The sequence below is a fragment of the Opisthocomus hoazin genome, chromosome 7, assembly GCF_030867145.1.
Source record: "Opisthocomus hoazin isolate bOpiHoa1 chromosome 7, bOpiHoa1.hap1, whole genome shotgun sequence".
Lineage (NCBI taxonomy): Eukaryota > Metazoa > Chordata > Aves > Opisthocomiformes > Opisthocomidae > Opisthocomus > Opisthocomus hoazin.
In genome coordinates, this window is record NC_134420.1 from 1359061 (window position 1) to 1375325 (window position 16265).

Below are 16265 nucleotides of genomic sequence, written 5' to 3' on the forward strand. Positions count from 1 at the left end.
ACATCTAAGGGGTCTCCTATACCAAAAGCACCTCTGGAGATCTGGACGTGGCCGTTAGGGAGTTTTAGGCTGGAAGTCCATCAAAGCCACGGGAATCCAGACCTCCATATGTAACAAGCTGACCAACACAGCAGCAAAAATGCCCCTTACCACTGTGCCACCACCTCCCACGCCAGGCACAGCTGTGATTTTGTGAGGACTGACAAGCTACGCAGAACACTGCTTCCCCTCACCCCCACCCATCACCCAGATCCTCTCCAGTTATGTTGGCAAGATAACCTGATAAAGGGCCTAACAAAAGAGAGACTGTCCTCAGCAGGTTAATGATTATCCTCTTTTAACTACTCAGTGAACCACGAAAACTCCAGTGCCCTTTGGCTCTCTACAAGCAGAGATGGTTGCTTCTGCAGAGCCTGATCTGCACCTTGTTTATAAACCACCACGGCTCCAGAGAGCTGGGGTGAAGAGCCATAGAGAACACGGAGGTATCAATAACAGTTATTCCTCATCTTAGCCGCTCTCTCAACGTATCCCAGGTGGAGACTTGCCCTGTGGGGTAGGCAGAACAAGCAGAAAGTTGTGTGAGAAGTCACCTCCGTCACTCACTCCCTGGATACGAAGTTGGGGGGCTGTCTGGGGGAACGCTAGCAGCTTTCGGGGAGTCTGAGCCTGCAAACTCTCCCACCGGAGCGCTGTCGATTTGCGTGGCTGGTGCTCTCATCGGGTGCGAACAGGCTGTGTGCCCCCCTTGTTGGAGAGCTTATACTGGATCAGAAATCTGGGGGCAAGGGTGGTTTATTTGTCCCTGGGAAGTGACTTTGGCTGCCGAACGGTTTCGCCTGAAGGTTTATCAGGGTGGAGTGGCCTGGAGCAGTGTCCCAAGTGACCTGTCTTGCCTGGGGAGAAGTGGGAGCTGGTGGGAAGCAGGGGCTATACTTAATGCATGAATTTTTAAACAAAGTCATTGTTAAATTCGAGTAGCTGCAAAGAAGTGAAACAGGAGAATAAAGGTAGAACAGAAATTTGCTGTTAGGGGCCAGGGGTGTTTGTGGCCTGGATGCTGCATGATGGGCAGGTGCCAAGCAGAGGTTTGAGCGGTGTCAGTCACTTGTCTGGAGATTAAAGGTAAGCCTAGAAAGAAGCAAGAGGATGAAGCATGGAAACATCTGGGTGCTGCTCCCCTTTGCACGTAGGACTGCGAGTTCAGATGAGCTCCTCCTACCTCTAACATTTCTTTTGCTGTGCGCTGAAGGCTCCTGCAGGTCTGCTCAGGGGCAGAAAGATTCTCATTGCAAGGCAGACAGAGAGCCGTACGGAGACACGTAAAATTGAACCAGAGACATGACAGCTGTGTTGGAAACACGGCACGCCGGCGGAGGCAGCCCAGGGCTCTCAGTTGTCGGGGATTCAGGGTGGGATCTCATCTTGGTGCCTCGGCACGGCGAGCAGGGACCATCCCGCAATGCCTCCATCGCCAAAGCCAGCAGAGGAAAAGGCTGACAAACTGCCTTTAAAACAAATGCTGGTTCTCAAATAAGTCATTTTCAACACTAAGCTACATCATCTACATTTTTTTTTGCATGGACGCACCCCAAAAGCAAATTTCATCAGGGATGGTGGGACTTCTCCAACCAAATTCCAGCAAACCTTAAGTGAGAACCGTAAGTTCATGGGCCAAATCCTCACGAGGGGTAAACCAGCTGCCTGCTCTTTCCCTGCCACCTCTGGAGCGCAGCATGAGGCCTGCAGGAATTTCCCTGCAGGAATCAGTGGCTGTTGGCCGGCTCAGCCCGGCGCTGCGTGAATACACCCACAGGGTTTTGGCTTGGCAGAACTTGAAACCCGGCCGGCTAATTCAGGGTGCCTTTATCAGAGGACGCTCAGCATGTGTTAAACCAATATGTCAACGTCTGGCCCCCTTCACACTCCGATCCTCCCTCCCCCAACATTAATTGCTGCTGTGAGCTGGCACATTTAGGGGTGGAGGGCAGGCAAGAACGAAAATTCCAGGGAGAATTATGTTTCATAATGAAACAAATCACACCAAGCCGAGCTGGCCTTGATTATGCGACTACGATGCTGCTAAGGGACATTTGGCGCTTACAAGACTTCTCCTATCTCCCTTTTTCTCCAGTGCAGTCAGGCTGGACCCTGTGCTTGCTGCCAGGCCTCCAAAGAAACGAGCGCGACGGCTCCCAAACTCGGAGCGCGCAGACATCTCCCCAGCGAGCTCTGAACGCAGCAACGCGCACAGATGTCTGCGTGCTGTTCCGAGGGGAGCGAGGCCTTGGCTTTAGCTTTCTTCCCAGGATGTTTTCCCTACAGTGAGTGCCTCTCCCTGCTAAGCAGCGTGGGAGGAAGGAGGGCATGAACTGGACCATTAGCTCAGGTTCTTGGGCTCTAAATGCTAACCCAGCCCTAGCCTTCACTGCTGGCCTAACATGACAGGCCCCAACCGCAGGGACACGACTGCTATCTGAGGGCCAAGGTGTCCCCAGTATCAACAGGCAGCATTAAAGCCACCTCAGGTGAGACCCTGGAGCGTGACGTTTAAAAGCACTGTGGTGAGGCTGAAGCAGAGCAGCAGCTCCAGGCTGTGCACAGGAAGTCATCTGGGTGACAGATGTGGGGATCCGCTCTGGGGGTTCAGGGACACAGCGTGAAACCCACAGGTCCCACACAGGGGACAGCCTCGCAGCTGGTGACGGCTGGGGAAGGTGGCTGCTCTGGTGTCACCCCTGGCCTGCTGTAATTGCCTTGATCATCAAGCACATTGCCTGCCACTGTTGTCTTCTTCACTGTGGCGAGCACAGAGGGATGCAGAGAGATAACCAAAGCAACCAGGGAATTCATAGATTCATAGAATGGTTTGGGTTGGAAGGGACCTTAAAGATCATCTGGTTCCAACCCCCCTGCCATCAGCAGGGACATCTTCCACCAGACCAGGTTGCTCAGAGCTCCATCCAGCCTGGCCTTGAACACTTCCAGGGAGGAGGCATCCACAGCTTCTCTGGGCAACCTGTGCCAGTGTTTCACCGCCCTCTTGGTGAAGAATTTCTTCCTAATATCTAATCTAAATCTGCCCTCTTTTAGTTTAGAGCCGTTCCCCCTTGTCCTATCACTACACACCCTTGTGAAAAGCCCCTCTCCATCCTTCCTGTAGGCCTCCTTCAGGTACTGGAAGGTTGGTCTAAGGTCACCCCGGAACCTTCTCTTCTCTAGGCTGAACAGCCCCAACTCCCTCAGCCTGTCCTCGTAGGAGAGGTGCTCCACCTTCACGGCCCTCATTGGCTTAAAGCCCCGAGACATCTTCCCCTGGTTCTATCCCTACCAGGGCTGATCAGAGTTGGATACACTTTCTTGGCACTCAGCTGTTCTCCGTGTAGTTTCCTGGCTGTCAGAGGAACACGATACTCATCCTTCCCCCCCCCCTTAGCCAAACAGCACCAGGTTTGCTCAGCTCCACATTCTGGAAGAGTCTGGGGCTGCCTGCACAGTGCGAGCCCCGGCTCCTATCAAGTTGCCGCCTTACTCAGTGCGCAGCAACCAGCTGAATACATGTTAATGCATACCATAAATAAATTAAGCTGCTTCTCCGCTTACTGGCGTCTGTTCTGAACCTAGATGAAAGGCTGTGGGGGAGAAAGCAGCGTGGCCCTGGCAGAAGCGAAGGGCAGGGCTGGAAGGAAGTGTTTCTGCGTAGTGCTTCCCACAGCAGGCTTCTGCCACCCCTTTCTGTGGTGACACCCAGGTGGACTTCTGCAGGTCTTCATCTAAGCTGCTTCCACCGCTGATCAGACAGCGCTGCCCCTCGTGACAGATCAGGCAGCGTAACCACGAGAAGCTGCACAGAGCTGAAGGCAGTTTGATGGTTACGGTGTGTTTCTCGTGGGGCTGTAGGAAGGAGATGGCTCTGCAGCAGTGTTCGGAGCAGCCCATTTCTGTTTGGCTACCGTGTCTGTCCCTGCGGCGCTCAGCCGCTCTCCAGCACCCCTGAAGGAGTTGTTCTTGGGTGTCTTTGCCTCTCACTTCAAGTGCTGGGGCACAGAAGTGCCCAGCAGATCCTAAACCAGGCTGGCCCCCGGCAGGGCCGCAGAGCAGAGGGGTGGGACGTGGAGCGGGGAGATGCCAGCCTGGCAGGAGGGCAGCACTCCTCTCGCATCCAAACCTGGGAGACCCACCCAGTGGCTTCCAACCTGCCCACCCCATCCTGGGTACTCTTGTGTCTGGAAAAGACCAAAACTTGTCGGGGTGCAGGGCTCAGAAAGGGATTCTGGAACACGAGAAACTGCCTGTAGCATGAGTTCGGCTAGAGAGACGTGGCGCTGAAGAGCGGCAGCCAGCGAGGTGCGATCACTTGACACCGCACACCCCCCGTAACCCAAGACGGGCTTCGGCGCGGTAACCGGACACGGGGCACTCGCACAAAGAGAAGAGCCATTCCCACCCACCCGGCGTGGCCCTGGACCAGCACCGCCCGCCTGGGGAGCGAGACTCCACCGGCAGAGGCTTGGCAGAGAACGCTGGCCCTGGCTAGGCAGAATACACCGATGGCGAAGGAGTAAATGATGTTTAACGGTCACAAACCAACTCCTGGGGTCTCCACAGACCTCCCTTGTCTCCCCAGGGGCCCTCCAGCCCCCAGCCACAGGGGGAGGTCTCCGAGATGAGACTCGCCAGCCCCCAGCACGGCCCCCAGCCTCTCATTCCTTGCCGCCGGCTCTCCCGCGCCCTTGCTCGCGCCCTGGGTGGGCAGAGCACGAAGCAGGGTCTCGGGGTCACTGCTGTGAGATCCCCATCACAGGCCAGAGCTGTGCCAACTCACAAATATCTCCAAGAGGAGAAAGACAGAAACATTGAATCCAGATGGTCTTGCTTTCCCAAAGCTGCGTTGTAAGTGTGCATTTGCTACTGATGGCTCGGCACGATGACCAGCAAAAGGGTCTTTATTTACTCTTAGTTACTGGCTGCCCAAACCATGAGCTTGTTAATTATTTCAGCTGGGGGCCACGTGGCAGTCACACAGTTATCAATGGGAGCACTGAGGTGCTGTTCCTTCCCCACAGCTCTCCATAAGAGGGTTTGTACGTGGATTTAACACATGCTGCAACTGTCTACAAGACACAACCCTGGCAGGAGTGGTGGCTAGAAACAGAGCTTGCTCAGCGACACAGCTGGGCCAAGACGACCATGTGCATGCCTAAACCCAAGGGGACCAAAAAAAAAACAAAAAGGGAAACATCATTATGAGTTTTTTTGGTCCTCAAGTAAAGGAAATTCATCATAGAATCATAGAAAGTTTTGGGTTGGAAGGGACCCCTGGAGGTCACCTAGTCCAACCCCCCCGCGGCGAGCAGGGACACCGCTAACGAGATCAGGTTCCTCAGAGCCCTGTCCAACCTGGTCTTGAATGTTTCCAGGGATGGGGGCTCCACTACCTCTCTGGGCAACCCGTTCCAGTGTTTCACCACCCTCATTGTAAAGAATTTCTTTCTTATTTCCAGCCTAAACCTACCCTGTTTTAGTTTAAAACCATTACCCCTCGTCCTGTCCCTGCTGTCCCTACTAAAAAGATTGTCCCCATCTTTCCTATTGGCTCCCTTTAAGTACTGAAAGGCTATTTATTTAATTAAAATCAAAGTCCCCCCAGTCTTACTAAATGTATTCTGACATTCAAAAAATGTCATTACCAGCGATGGGAAGTTCAGAAAACAACACTTTGGATGGTTTGATGGAAAATAATTTGGCATATTTCTTCCAGCTCTGGTTGTAAAGGAAAAAAAAAGTAACACCTCTGCCCATGAGCTTCCCCTGGAGCTCCTCACTACTCCAGCTGTCTTCCTCTGAGCAGCCCCTGGGTGCCTGCCCCGCGGACAGTCCGGACACAAACACGCAGTGTTCCTGCATGTACTCAGTCCTTGCACAACCCGGGACGTGGGTCAGGTTTTTATTTGCTCTTCTAGAGTGGGCCGTGTCTTCAGCTAATAAAACAGGAATGCGAGCACTTGGGTCGGAGCTAGTGGTAAATATTAAGCGTGCCGAGGAGGAATTCGGCCTCGTGACACCTACGAGCAGCTGGACACGCTATCAGCAAAGCAGCTCCCTGCTGCCACAGCCCATTGATACCTCTGGCTGCCCCCGACCTCAATGAGAGCCTTTTCATTCACTTCAAGAGCTTCCAGCTCACGCACTAACGTGCCACCCATGGGCGACAGCCGCCCCATGCAAAGATTCCCAGCGTCACAGCCGCCGGACACAGACAAGCTCTGGCAGTTCAGAAAATACCGTGGTGCTAACAGGAAAACCAGGGAGCTCGGTGCTTCACAAGAAGCTGCAAAGATGCTTCCAAAAACCCTCTCTCCCCGCACCAGCTGGCCATGGGGACCCCCGGGCACGGAAGCCTCTGCAGCAGCAAGGTACGGACCTGCAGATGCCTCCGTGTCGGGAGCTCAGACGCAGCGGGTCTGGGCAGTGCCCAAAACCAGATCCTAGAGTAACCCTGCAGAACCTGGAGCATCCTCCCCCTCGGCGAGGAAGCAGGGACCTGTCGGATCAGCAGAGCTGTGCTACCGCAGATGTGTGGTCAGGCTGCCAGGCCAGATCCAGCCCCGTGCTCAGACCCTGGGAATGGATGCTATTCCATAAGGCTGATTTATAACGCAGGCCCGGCAAATTTGCGTCGTTGTCGCGAGCGCAGAGGCATTTGCTGCTCTGTTTCTGCTCTGGAGGGCTGTGTCCCGACCTGTTGGTTTGGCGCAAAGACGAGCTCATGCTACGCTGGCAGCTTACTATAAACAGCGTGTGCACTGCTAGATAATGTATAGATAATAGAAAGAATTGGCAAGCTCCAGAAGGCAACAGCCAGGGCTTTCCTCAGCTGTTCACAGAATCACAGAATAGTAGGGGTTGGAAGGGACCTCTGGGGTCACCCAGTCCAACCCCCTGCCAAAGCAGGGTCACCCAGAGCAGGCTGCACAGGATCTTGTCCAGGCGGGGCTGGAATATCTCCAGAGAAGGAGACTCCACAAACCCCCTGGGCAGCCTGGGCCAGGGCTCCATCACCCTCAGAGGGAAGAAGTTCTTCCTCATGTTCAGACGGAACTTCCTGTGCCTCAGTTTGTGCCCATTGCCCCTTGTCCTGTCACTGGGCACCACTGAACAGAGCTTGGCCCCATCCTCCTGACCCCCACCCTTCAGATATTTGTAGGCATTTCTAAGGTCCCCTCGCAGCCTTCTCTTCTCCAGGCTGAACAAGCCCAGTTCCCTCAACCTCTCCTCGTAGGGGAGATGCTCCAGTCCCCTCACCATCCTTGTAGCCCTCCGCTGGACTCTCTCCAGTAGCTGTTCTAACGGACCTGGAGGCCAGAGAGGTTACTCGTGTGATGCAGGGAATCGAGGAGATGCCCTTGGTCTGGTACTGCCAATAAAAACAAAGCCTAATCCGATACATCTTAAGTTCCTTACGGAGATTTTCACACATGACTTGTCCATCCCCCACATTTTCTGCTGTGCCTTCTGCCCAGCAGCGGCTGAAAACAAATACGGGGAGAGAGGGGGAGGATCCTGTGTGATAAAACTCGCTGATTAATCAGAGACAGATGTGCACAGAGGGGAGGCTGGAGGCATCGCAGCTCTGGTGTAACTGGCTGCTTTTGTTACAGAGGCACCTGTTTACACCACAACTGACTTTGGCCCCGGCGCACAGCAAGAAGAGTTTTTGTTCCAAGCAGTTTAGAGTGTAAATAGATGGAGAGAGATGGGATCTTGGGACGGAGCTTTGGGATCCTGCCTGGGGCAGCCCCAGTGCAGCTCAGCGCAGCACCACAGGCGCTCCCCCCCTGCCAGCAGCAGGGAAGAAGGGCTCAAATGCCCCAAAACACCCGCAACACGTAGTGGCACGGCAGTCCCGAGGCCGTTCTGCCCTCTCACAGACACTTAAGAAAACACAAAAAGAGCAGAAAAAAAATGCTACAATGCCCTAAGAATCTGGGGAAAGCAGGGCATGGCAGGAGCACACCCCATTCGGCCTGTTTACCCCAGGTGAAGAGGCACAAGTGTCTTCTGCGTGGAGAGGTGTGGTCCCCCAGCACAGCCGGCCACGGTAGATGCTTTGGTCATGCCTCCCTTTGGCTGCCTGCTTCAGGGTCTCGCTGAACCCGAGAGGAGCCCGTTTCCCTCCTCTGCATATCCACAGACCATTTCAGAAGCCGGCAGCAGAGGCAGGGCCGAAGCCCAGGCGCCCCGTTGGGTGTCTTACCCCTGCGGGCACCCTTTCTCCCACCCTTGGTACCACTGGGACATTGCCCCGCTGGCTTGGCAGAGCCCATGCATGAAGAGAGACAAGCCCACTTCTGCCCTGCTTTGCTCTGCATCCCTGGAGACTTTAACCAAGTTATTTCAGCTCTAAGCTGGTCGCAGCAAGCAGAGGTTATCCCGCTAGCCAGTCTCTTGCGCACACTCTTGGGCCAAAGGGTGTGTTCACGCCCTAACTCCCTGCAAAAAGGGTGCTGCATGGAAGTGAGGAGGGAACTTGGCACCAAAGATGTGGTTTGGCTTCCTGGACGAAGCCAATAACCCCAGCCCTCCAGGACGTGCATCGATCCTGCGCACTTCTTTTCCCCTAATTTATTACTCACTCTCATCCCTTCCACCCATTAACATAAAGCCAAACAGGACGCTCTCCCTTCCAGCCAGGATTGTAGCCTCACCACTAGGATTTCAGCCCAGCACCCAGTTTTGAGCCCTTGGGCTAAATCCACCTCGCTACCTCTGCAGTGCTCTGAGCTTTTTCCATTGCCGACTGTGGCCACTGGTGACGGTGGAAACATCATTCCCACGGCACTGCGTATCCGTCAGGTATTGCAACAGATAACATGCTTCAGAAAACAGCTCTGCAGTTTCCCCCACACCTCTGAGTACGAGGCAAGACTAAAGATAGCTGGCTAGGAAAGGACAGCTGGACCGAATTCAGCAAAAGAACCTTTTAGTTTTTTCTCCCCAAAAGGTGTGTCTTGGGGTTCACTGGGCCAAATTCGTAGAGCCAAGAGCTGAGACAATTTACTAGAGTGTGCACGTCCCACGTGGCATCCACGTGCAAGTCATTCAGAACTTTCTGGACCACCCATGCTATTCATACAAGTGTTTGGGCTCAGCCACGGTGTGACGCTGAAGTACCCATCGTCGCTCTTTAGGCCACAGCAACCACCCTTCCTCCAGATGAGACAGGATCCCCGTGCTCGGAGGGGTTTTTTTGTTGCCAGACACCAAAAGCAAGGGACAAAGCTGTATTGTTTTCCCATCTTTTTGGCTCTCTTGACAGACAGAAGGGAAAAAGTGCAGTGGTGGTCGCGTGGGCTCATGCCAGCTTTTGCCACCTTCCGATGTCTGCTGTACTAGTGCCGCAGCCCTGGAGCAATCCTTGCCCTTTGCAGCCCATCCCATGTCACATTCAGCACCCTCCACCGCTACAGCCTCTAAGGGGCACAGCAAAGGACGATTCATTTAAACAGAGGTGCCGACTGGTGTCAAAGCTCTGACAGCAGCTGCCATCTAACGTTGGGAAAATCATGGCTATGGTCCTCTAATGCTTATTTATCATATGAGGATTATGGAAATTCTCTGCCTCCTGGGGCCAGGGTATACTTGGATAACACCTTTACGGTGCCCTCGGGTCTTCTCCATTGCAAGACGCTGTAGAAATGCAAAGTGTCCTAGCAGGAGAGGTGTCAGATAAACCGGGAGGAAATTAGCTACTGCTGCTATCGTGCCAGCATTCATTCATACAAAATTCAGCAGGCAGAGGACAGGGCTGCGCGGAAGGGCAGTGCGGGAGCCACCCAGGACAAGCGACCTGTCTTCTGAAGTCCTTCCTGGCCAAGGGAGTTCACCCTTCCAGCAGAAAGGATGACAGAGTCGAGTCGAACACAGATCTCCCTGCAGGCATCGTTCTGTGCGCGGCATATTCGGATCAGCCCAGCATAACCAGAGCCAGATTTAAGCTACAACAAATAATGATGCATCCACAGAAAGTTCTGCAATGTTTCACCACATTGCTTTGCAGTAAATAAACAAAAAAACCCTCTTTTTTTTTAAAGCACTCACATTTCTCGGATAGATGTGGCCTAAGTCTGACTATTTTGTGATGTGCAGTCTGGATCTCTACTTCTCCCTGTGTTTAAATCAAAACTAAATGCTAGGAGAGGAGATTTCAGTGTTCTGGCACCCTGCTGTCCCCGGAAAGCCTGGCTGTTCTCAGGCTGCGTGGTTATCTTTGCAGATGCCAGGAGGAAACACAAAAATAAAAGTTTCCATGGGTGTGGGGACCAGGTAGAAGCCAACAAGACAGAAAGGATTTCAGAAGGAACAAGCAGACATCCTAAAGAAAGGGACAGGAAAGAGAGTATGCAGAAAAGCCTCCTTCCTCGCCCTGCTCAGCTTCTGGGACGTCACTTGAATGGCATCCTGAGACAAAATAGAGGCACTTTGTTCTAGTTCTGTGACTCTTAAAGGTAATGCAGAAATCTCCCCAGGGAGAATCAGAGGGAGGGGGAACATCTGCGTTTTCTCCCTGCCCCGGGGCTTGCTTCTGTGCTGGAAAAGGCTGCAAATGGCTAACGGGGCCCCTCTGAGTGAGCCTGGCCCCGAGTGCCGGTGATGGGAAGCAGGGCTATGCAGAGCTCGGAGGTTTCCACAGGTCCAAGATTTCCAAGGGCTTCTCCAAACATTTTCTCTGAGGTTCATGCTGAGATCTCCCCTGACCATGACATGTGCAGCTTCTTTGAGCTTGGAAGATGAGGCAAAGGCATTGGAGGGGACCCCAGAAAGTCTGTAGGCAACCAGCCCTAGCTCTGACCATTACTACAGCTCCACGGGCTGCTCTCCCACCAGAAAGCCAGCCTACAGGCTGCTAGGCTGTTCTACCAGAAACACAGACCTGCACTAGCGTCCCTCCGGTATTCCTTCTCTTCCTTGGGGACTACCAGCTCCTGACATGGCTCTGCACCCTTCCTTTCAGGGCTGGAGACATTTGCCTGTCCTAACATAAAACCCCTTCGTTTCCAGACCAACCACTTCAGCCTTTCCCACTCCCTTTTCAAAAGGGGAGACGGGATGTCTTAAAATCCAGATTTGTCTCCATCCCACACAGACGCAGTGTTCTCATTTCCATTAGTGTCATCTATTTACACGAGAAATGCTTGGTGAGGAAATTGAGGTTACTGAGAGAAAAAAAAGTTACTCACATCAGACACGAATCCCTGCGGTGTGTGTTGCCGCGTGCCCTCTTCCAGACCTTGCCCCACATTTGAAGTAGGGCAGACTACAATTAAGACACAGAGCAAACAGAAAATGCCATTGACCCTTCAATGTGAGCCTAAGGTGGGAAGTGGCCCTGCTGAAACATGAAGAAATTTACTCAAGGTCACTCTGGAAGCTAATGGCTGAGCAGGGAGCTGTGCTGGGTGTCTGAGGTCTTTCCCCCCCCGACCTGTCCTCGTTCCACCTCTGACTCGGCGCTGGTGGTGTAAAAGGCACCGGCTCGGAGACCTGCAGTCTCCATTAAAGTCTCTGCCAGCATGCCCACCAATAAATCATTTCTGCCTGTGAGCAGCAGCCACTTCAGGGCTACCAGGAATCAGCTGCAGAGGCAAAGTGCGCTGCTGTGTTTTCAGTCCAGGCACAGAGAGACAAGTACCAAGTACTCGGGTGTCCTGCCAAGGTGACGGCACCTCAGGCTTAAAGGGTGTTAGAGAAGTGTTACAGAGCATTACAAATCAGCTTCTGAAACAGACTTCTCTTCAGTTTTCCATCTGTTTTATTAAAAAAAAAAAGTCAGTCTTGATTACAAGGAGAGCTTTGATTTTCAGCAATCAAGAATACTACCAGAGTTTCTTGTAAGTCCTTGGGGAGTGTTGTTCAATTAAAATGCGACACGCTGCTAAAAATATAAACTAAAGAAACGTTTTGGAAAGTTTTACCTAGGTCTCACACTACACCAAAAGAGCCTTTTTTTTCTTAATATAAATTTGGAAACCGACCGACTGAGTTCCTACAAGGATATTAATTTTCTAGGTACCAGCCTCTAATGTGAAATTTGTTAAATGAGACCACGTGTTCCACGTTCAAAGAAAAGGGGAAAACAGGAGAGCAGCCAACATCCCTGAGAATACATTAACGAGAGCTTTCAAGTTAACCACAAATAAACTCAGATTAATATATACTTCTTTAAAACACGAGGAGCCCTAACGTTTGCTGCTTTATGAAATCCCCTTAATTGTGACTGCTGCCACAGAGACCAGGATATTCTAACGCAGGCTTTAGGAAGGGTAAAACATATAAAACATATAAAAGTGCCATTGCATTTTCGAAGCAAAGCAGAGATCAGAGGATGTCCTCTGCTGGCGAGGAGGACGTTCTCAGCTTGGACACTCTCAGATCACTCTGGCCTGGACAGTTACTCCTCTGCTACTCAGGCGATGTATTTATAGGGAATCCCTGGACAGGTACCAATTAAACAGCGAGTAATAGCTGACAGGTAAATTCTTATGGGATTATATTCAATAGCCTCATGAAATTCCAAGCAGTTTTTTTCCCCAGTTGCTCTTTACTGCTGCTTTCCAGTAAGAAATGCAGGAAGTAATGAAGATTTGTTGCCTCATAAAAATATTGTACGAGAAACTCGGGATCTGACTGGCTGGCCTTGATCCCTACAGCCCTTCCTATCTGCACCTACAGCCCTTTACTGCTTGCCAGGAAATGCAAAAAAGGAAACCAAAAGCGTCCCAGTAGCGCAGAGGGTTTCTTCTGGAGGATGATTCAAAGGGCTGTTATGTCCAAACTGGTGGGTTGTGGGTGGATTTTTTCTTCTTGCCACGTGCACGTCACAGCCTCCTGCCAGCCTGCTCCAGCCACTCCTCACCTTGCCAGCCCCCTTCCAAAAGCTTCCCCAATGGTTCATTGGCTGGGGCTTTCCTTTACGCTAGGTTTAATTTCTTCCACAAATGGTGCTGACATCTGGCAATCAAGTGATCAGCAGCATTAAGGGATGCAGCGTGAATGCGTAACCTGCACACCCGACTTGCCAATCCTTGTTACAAAAGTTAATATTGTTTATGTCTTATTATTCCCAATACCCCGATTGAAGCTGGAAGCTCAGAGGCTATGAGAAAGACTGTAGCACCCCACCACAAGAGCCATAATTCTCAGACTCTGATATACTAATAAATAGCCACTACAATGAAGGCTTATTTTCTTCTTTATTTTTTTTTATTCAGAGCAAAGGAAAAAATACTCCAACTCCAATGTCATTATGCATGAGACTTCACAGTACCACGTGCAGGTGAGTATGCAATGAAACGTTAAGGGGCCGAAAGGCCAACATCAGCGATAGATGCCAATAATGCAACGTCTTTCGTTTGCCCTGGACCTCCATTAGGCCAAAGAGGAGTTGGGAACCTTCTTACAATAAGCAAGTGTTGCCCTTCACACCCTGAGAGAGGCAAATAGCAAAGCTGCGTGCAGCCTCGTATTTCTTTTCCCCAGCTCCCCGATGCCTGGAGATAAACTCGCCTCCTGAGCTCCCCACCCAGCCGGGCCCCCTCACTACTGCTAGCTCCTGGACTGCACTTCCAGACTTCGCCATCCGCTGCTGTCCCTCTCATCACCCCGCGCTTCAAACCCTTCTTGATCAGTGGGGACAGACAAGTTAGAAACAGGGTTCCCATGGTGGTTACAGGAACTCATCTGCCCAAACAACGGAGGCCACATCGACTATCATCTTTCAGCCCTCCCTCAGCTACTGTCTCCTCTCAAGTAATTCAAAACCCTTCAACCACGACAGGCATTAAGCCAAAATCATCTCCCAGTGTCACAGACAGCCACTGAGAAAGAGAAGCCAGCCCCGCCATCTCGGGCCCGGCGATTCCTGGCGTACACCACGCTGGTGCAGGGCACCACGGGAACGGAGGTGCCTGTCTGAGGGCAGCTGGACGAGTCACCACTGAAAACTGGGCAAGGCGAGAGAGGAAAACGCTTCATGAGGTTCATATTTAGCAGATAGGGCCCTCTCTTCTCTGGTTTAAGACAGAGAGCTTAAGTAGACAGTTAGAAATAAAAAAAGCCTGTTCTGTTAGTTAAAAATGCAATTCAGACTTAGAAACGCTTGTTTGGAAAGAGGCCCTGGTTTCCATCAGAGAAATGAACTCGATGGCCAGCCATCCCATCGGTGGCCCCGCCAACCATCCCCACCAGGGACTCCTGTCAAAGTCACTCATGGCAGCCGAGAAAGGACTTTAAACGGGGACACGTACGTGAATTCTTCATTAATTATGCCACATGCCACCCATTGTGAGTCTCTGCCTTGAACTTTGACCAAGGCAAACAGGATTTGAGGAGCAGGCAGTGAGGTAGGAAGAGGTTTCCTCACAAGAGGCATTTCACACCCTTTGAAGTAATCTACAAGCTGTCCAAAGTTTAATAGTGGACAGAGTCATTGCCCATTCTTATACAAGCTACTACATTTAAATATCCATCTGGGTGAAAAGGGGTTTTAATGAGATAAATCAGACAGTAGCAAGCTTCTCTCCCTGTCACTCCACCAGTATCTAAAGAAAATAGAAAAGAAAAAGATATTCTAAGAAGTCCGAGTTAGACAAGTAGCTTTCCCCTCCATGAAAAGTAACTTACTTAACAGTAAACAATGGAGGAATTTATGAAGATTGTAAACCTGGCAGTTAAAATAATAGAACAGATAAGAATGCCTGTCATCAGGCCTAAACCAATTCTCTTCACTGATCGCAAAGCAAAAGGGGTTGTCACCTCTGCACAAATAATATTGACTTTGCAAATACCTTTTCGTGCACTATTTTACAATTACAGTAACATCTACCCGAGCACGTTTTCCATATCTGATCGCATGGCTAATCTCAGCTTTCAGCTCAATACCTGCCAGGAGTTCTATTTAGACAGTGCCTCACCCAATACCTTTGCTTTAGCAACACAGGATTGGGTCCTACACGGCGCAGTGTTTATCCTCTTCTCCGGTCTTTCCAGTCTTTGTGAATTATCCAACAACCACCTTAACAACAAATTGGTCCCCAGAAATCCTCTCCACCCCTAATTCCCACCATCGACCATCGTGTGCTGCCTGTCGGGGCTACCAGTGCTTTAAATCTGAGCCTGTCCCCCTGCATCCACGCTGTCTGGAGCCAACTGCAACAACGGTTCTTGCCTGCGCTCCAACACGACCATCCAAGGCTCCATGCTCTGCGTACACAGATCCCCCTCAGGTCCATCGGGTCTGTATCACACCCCAACGTTCATGGCCTCTCCAGGTCACCTCCATAACCTATTTCCACTGCAGGGCAGTGCTGGTTCCCTCCCTGGTGCTGGAGCCGGGTCAGCTTTTGCTGCCTCTTAGTCTGTGGAAGCTAGACTTAGAACTTTGCAAATCCCTGGGCTTTTACAGGTAAAAAAGGACTTCCTTCCCAAGCAACTCTCATCCTCCTCCATTGCCTTCAGAGGCACATGCCGACTGTGGACACTACCTGTTGGGTTATTTAATCAGCTCATGAGCTGCGACCGCTACTGGGAACAAATTTTCCCCCAGCCCTTTCTCCTTCTCTGCTTGTGTTTCGTAGCACTTGCTGGTTAGTGTTCTGGGACAAAGACTAGCTTTTTGTGCCATGCCAGACCCTAACCCTGGTACAGCACCACTGTAGCAAAGAGACAGCACCAGGAGAAACTGCTTGAACCCTAAAATCATTATGTCTAATCACCAGGAGAAGGCACAAAGACAAGGGATCAGAGGCAGAAAAGCCAGGCAAAACTCACCCCTGAACTAGAAACAACAAAGAGCCTCTCCCAATTTCACACCCCAATTTGTGGCTTGCTTTCAAATGCATCCCCTTTTCCAGCCCTTGCGCTGAAACCAGGCTGCAGGACCTGTGCAAAGACAAGCAGGAGTTTCCACCGCACAGACACCGAACGCCGGGCAGGACTGCAGCTGGGGTCGCCGCACTGGTGCCCCCAGGCCCACAGCGAACGCGTGCGATCATCTGCTCTACCCGCAGCACCCCGGGCGCCCTGCCAGAAGGGTTAATCTGCTCCATGGCTCTTCAGCTGGCCCACAGCTGATTCAGCAGCAAACTGCTATTCACCCTGATGCTATTGAGCAGGGGAAGCGGGGCAAGAGGGTTGTGCTGGTGGATGGGCCATCGATATTCCATAGGGAGCCGGCCTGGTAAGCCTCCTGGCCGCAGTCCTTTGGA

The 16265-nt window shown here is 51.8% G+C and overlaps 2 protein-coding genes across 2 annotated transcripts in view; one reads left to right on the top strand and one right to left on the bottom strand.

Moving 5' to 3' along the window:
* The window catches only part of GATD1 (glutamine amidotransferase class 1 domain containing 1), a 109710-nt gene that overhangs the window by 40031 nt on the left and 53414 nt on the right, over positions 1-16265 (bottom strand). The gene's annotated exons all lie outside the window — the stretch shown is intronic.
* EPS8L2 (EPS8 signaling adaptor L2) overlaps positions 1-16265 on the top strand; it is a 66233-nt gene that overhangs the window by 24596 nt on the left and 25372 nt on the right. Inside the window, exon 4 of the mRNA XM_075425106.1 lies at positions 13272-13336. Coding sequence (XP_075281221.1) covers positions 13272-13336 — 65 coding nt within the window. The remainder of the gene's footprint in view (positions 1-13271; positions 13337-16265) is intronic.